At 36.9% G+C, this 4,750-nt stretch overlaps 1 protein-coding gene across 2 annotated transcripts; it reads left to right on the top strand.

Annotated features, from left to right (window-relative positions):
• Window positions 1-450: 450 nt before the first annotated feature.
• Window positions 451-2,912, top strand: LOC149949109 (uncharacterized). 2 transcript variants are annotated; one of them, XM_090169176.1, is made up of 4 exons: window positions 451-547; window positions 1,239-1,294; window positions 1,527-2,564; window positions 2,628-2,912. In XM_090169176.1, the coding sequence occupies exon 3, from the start codon at window positions 1,607-1,609 to the stop codon at window positions 2,480-2,482; it is 876 nt and encodes a 291-aa protein (XP_090025302.1). In that variant the 5' UTR covers window positions 451-547; window positions 1,239-1,294; window positions 1,527-1,606; the 3' UTR covers window positions 2,483-2,564; window positions 2,628-2,912. The 2 variants fall into 2 exon arrangements, with proteins under 2 accessions (XP_090025302.1, XP_090025303.1); XM_090169177.1 differs by lacking the exon at window positions 1,239-1,294 and having other exon boundaries at window positions 504-547.
• The last annotated feature ends 1,838 nt before the right edge of the window (window positions 2,913-4,750 follow it).

Genomic DNA, 4,750 nt, shown 5'->3' with positions numbered 1-4,750 from the left:
CAAAATTTAAAATTTTGCCACTCCAACGCCATTTAGTGTGGTGTTTTAGAACGTATCTCTATGTGCGACTAAAGACAAACGAGAAAATGCGCCCAGACAAATTAGCCCATAGACCAAAAAGAGAATGCCTCCAGCATATAGCGATCTGGTTGACTTTGTGGTCGATGATGAGACTAGCCTTCAGTAACTATTTCAAAAGGCGCAATGGTAGGGCTGACAGTCAGTGGCGGTTATCATGGTGTGCTAGTCTCTAGTTTGTGCAAGTTTTTATTTTTCTCACGGTCGGTTGTCACCCCCAAATCATGCCCATTATTATTATTAAATATTAAAATAATTTTTTGCCCACCAATTTTTACGCGTATGACAGCTTTTTCCATAAAATTTTCGACCCTTGGTTTTGTATTATTTTTGTTTCCTGATCTGGCAACGCTGCTCGGCGTCGCTTATCTAGTCTCTCGCCACTGCGCCAGGAATTGACCCCTTCGCTGTAAAATGTAAATCAGCATTGTGGTTTACTTGGAACAATATTTGCTTCAGCAATATAAATGTAAGTAATTTATTTTACTAATTTAATTAATCGTGGATTTAAGTTTTATTACTTTTGCTTTCACTTATTCATGAAGAATTTGGTGCTAAGTATACTTTTAACCCTTGTCGTTCTGAAATAAAATCGATAATATTTTTGGATAACGAAGGACTCGCGAAAAGAAAATTATGGATTATAACGAATTAAATGAAAGTAAATGAAATTATTTTGACAATGAAGTGTTTTAACAAAAATTGTTTTATTGCCACTGGTTGCTGGTAAAGGCTGACTTCATAGTTATTCCGTTTACTCTGTCTTTCACTGGAAGTTTGCTTGTTGCAAGATATTTGTGCTATGCAAACAGACAACTACCAGTGAAATACAGAGTAAACAGAATGTAGTCGGCCTTTAAAATATATTGAATGAAAATATTTTATATAAATATAATAAAACCTGGTAGAGCCATGGACTAATTAAAGATTTATTCGAGATATAACGAGTGGAAGCTAAAATTTTATATAAATATAATAAAACCTGGTAGAGCCATGGACTAATTAAAGATTTATTCGAGATATAACGAGTGGAAGCTAAAATATTCTGAAATTAATCGATTTTATTAACTTTTGACAGGCGAATTTACTACATAAAAGTCTTGTTTTTAGAATAAAGTTTAGCTCCCACAAATCGTTAATCTTCTTTCCATGTTATATAGTTATCATTCTTCCGTCGAACGCTGTCTCTCGTCTCTATAACCAAAGTACTTACACCGTAAGTGTTTTGGAAAAGTGATACATTAATGGCCCACTCTACAGTGACAGTCGTTAAACCAAAATAAACGTAACGACCCCAATTTCACACGAAATAAAATAATTGTTAGGTCTGAATTCGGTGACATATAATAAAAAATACCTTTTAGGAAAATAACCTTTTTCTGTACTTTGGTAAATGATAAACATTTGTCGAGATTTGTATTTGATAAATAATTATCAACCTTAAAAAGTCAATAGATCCAAGTGGTTAAGTTAAAAGCCGACAAGAAAGAAACGCAAGGGTCCAAATTGTGAACACCGTAAAAATAAAATGTCAGAACAAAGAACTCGCAAGAAAGTAGATACGAGTGAGAAACACCACAAATGTGATCAGTGTGACTACTCATCGGTACGTAAAACCCATCTAACTCAACACAAGAGAACACACACAGGCGAAAGACCATACAAATGTGATAAATGTACTTTTACATCGGCGACAAACAATTATTTATTAATCCACAAAAGAACACACTCGGGCGAGAAACCATTCAAGTGCAATCTGTGTGGCTACTTAGCTGCAGAATCAGGCAAATTGATTTTACATCAAAGAACACACACGGGAGAAAAACCCTACAAATGTGATCAGTGTAGTTATTCAGCTGCACAAAAAGGCCATTTAACTGAACATAAAAGGACACATACGGGGGAAAAACCCTTCAAATGCGATCAATGTAGTTACTCATCTGCACAAAAAAGCCATCTAACTATGCACAAAAGAAAGCATACGCGCGTGAAACCGTACAAATGCGATCAGTGTAGTTATTCAGCTTCACAAAAAGGCCATTTAACTGCGCACAAAAGAACACATTCGAACGAGAAACCGCAAAAATCTTTACGTTTAACTTCGTCACAGGCAAAGATATGTAGTGTTGCCTCTCGTGAAATGATAATAAAATCTTGCTCAGTGAGACTACGGCGGCTGTCGATTGACAAGATTAATTATTTCACGGACAATCCGGACTCTCACGCTGGTGTCAAATGCGAATTTTTCACCGGCATAATCGAGCAACCGCAGTTCAACAGGGAAACCGATTGCAATAAAGTCGATATCACTTGCATCAAAGAAGAACCTGTGGACGTCATTGACCAAATATCTATTCCGTCCATCGTTAAACGGGAATATTTGGAAGGTCGCGATCTGGTTTAACGAATCAATGTTGTCTCAAATCACCAAAACACCTTGCGCTATTTAAGAAAGAATTGCACTAAAAAGATGAAAGCGGTAAAGGGTAAGATAAAACTTCATGACTAATAAATTTCGTTTGGTTAAAGGTTTTTTTCTTTCGTCCTAGAAAGCTGGAGAGGCTGCTAATTTTGATTATACAGAGATGCTGAAATGTACTTGCCAAGTAACAAATAGTTCCATGTTGCCGGCCGGCAACAATGTTTTATTTTGCAATTTGTTTCCATTTTTAATTAACATTCCATTTAATTTTATGTGTGATTGGATTTTTAATTTCCGATTCATTTGTTCCACGATTGATGATATCAAACGCTAAATTTAAAATTTGTATTGCCCAAAATGGCAAAAACCTCAATTGTTACAACTCAGTTTGTTAAAGTAGATTTTCAATACGCGTGATTTATTTAAATGCTATATCTTGAGAATAGTTTTTCAAATTTCAGTTTTAAACTTTCATAAAATGTTTCAAACTTATTTCTTACATTTAATTGTATGTATTTTTTAAGATTTAACTCTCTTCGATCTTCATTTTGTATTTATTTTTAACCATTGATATTTTTGTGGCTTGGTATTGTCTGCCAAAATCTGTTAAAATTTCAAATACCCTTTTTAAGTTACATAGTGCTCATAAACTGTTGGATTTTTGCTTTGTGGCTCTAATTCTGTTAAAAGTTCTTTATTTTAGGTTGTTTAAAATAACTGTTTTGGTAATATTAAAAACATGTAATTAAAATATATGCACTATTTAGCTGTCTATTTGTTATAAGTCTGCTATCTACTTGAGTTACGGAAAGGCCTACAAAATCTTATGGGGCTCCTAAATGTTTTTATAAAGAGCCTTAACTTTAAATTTTAAGCCATGCTAGCCAAACATATTTTTAAGGGGTCGGATTTTCCGATTTGGTTGGTCAAGTGTTGATTTTCCAACTCTAGTCCAGATTTTCCCTCAAAAGAGGGGAGGGCGAAAGGTTTTCCGGTCAAAATTTGGACGTACTTTTTAAAACTATAATTCGTGACTGATACGATTCTAGGAGGCGTTATGAAGCATTGAGTTGGGAATAATACTATCTAGAGCCCCAGTGTGTCAGAATTTATAGCCCGGTGTACCTAGTAACAGAGACCATACCACCAGAGGCCTATCATCATAGTGCCCTACGCCAGCGTCCACCTAGCCCGGACAGGTAACAAACCCAGCAGAAGGTGCAGCAATGGGTGGACCAATCCCCACTTCGCACACAGCAGTGGGATTTAGAATGGATGCTATAGCAACTCCAGTCGACACCCTACCTATGAAGGTAAGGAGCCAAACCCTTTGGAGAGAGCTCCTAAAGGGGAACAACAAGCACACAGCAGTCCAAGTAACCCGGCACAGCTGGCACCGGAGATCCCGATGTGGTTCCAAAAGGCCGGGAAACAGGATCGCCGTGCCCGCATATGGAGGCCCGCCGCCCCACAGCAGGCTACCCAATCCGCGACCAGTTTGCCTGGACCCTCTCCGTTAGCCTGAACCGAAGTTCAGTATCCAGCCCAAACCTGACCGAAGTCGGAGGAGGAGATAGGACCATTTGATCAGAGCTAACATCTCCCAGTGTGATACCGCCCTTATGGGTTACAAGAGCCGGACCCCGACTCCCCGGTAAAGCCACCAGTTATTGCACACTCTAACCCATTTAGGGCCTATCTAGAGCCCCAGTTCGAATTTTCCCCATAGGCTTTAACACAGCATTAGTGAAGATAGGAACGAAAATAATGGGAGGGTTATCAACTACGACAAAAGCCACCTATGAGCGAAAAATGCAATTATTTAAATGAAAAATTCTTCGATGGCCCCTGCCGCCACCTATTAGCGACTTTGTTAACTATTATAATTTTAACTTTTGAATTGAAGAGGGAAAGCGACGCGTTTTTAAGAAAAATTTTGAAAACGCATTTTTTAAAATTAAAGTCATGTATATCTGAAAACTCTTTATTCACACCATAAAGGTTTCTTTTGTGAGTTCTTTACTATTTTGTAATAGATTTTGAGTGAAATTTTAAGCATAATGGGTAGGAAATGCGCAGTTTCGTCTTGCAAAAATAATGGAAGAAACAAATAAAAAGGTTTCTTGGCATAAGTAGAAGCAGCACTAATATTCCAAAAAAATTTAAGACATTTTTATTTTAAATTATTCTAAATTACAATAAGGTTTCCAGGTAAAGTGAATCCTTTGTTGCAAAAATGGCTCAAAGCCA

Source organism: Leiobunum rupestre, chromosome 3 (assembly GCF_980474605.1).
Source record: "Leiobunum rupestre chromosome 3, qqLeiRupe1.1.hap1, whole genome shotgun sequence".
NCBI lineage: Eukaryota > Metazoa > Arthropoda > Arachnida > Opiliones > Sclerosomatidae > Leiobunum > Leiobunum rupestre.
This window is presented reverse-complemented; position numbering and strand designations above follow the sequence as displayed.

Coding starts and splice junctions, on each gene's coding strand:
- LOC149949109 (XM_090169176.1), top strand. CDS start 1,607: ATGTCAGAACAAAGAACTCGCAAGAAAGTAGATACGAGTGAGAAACAC.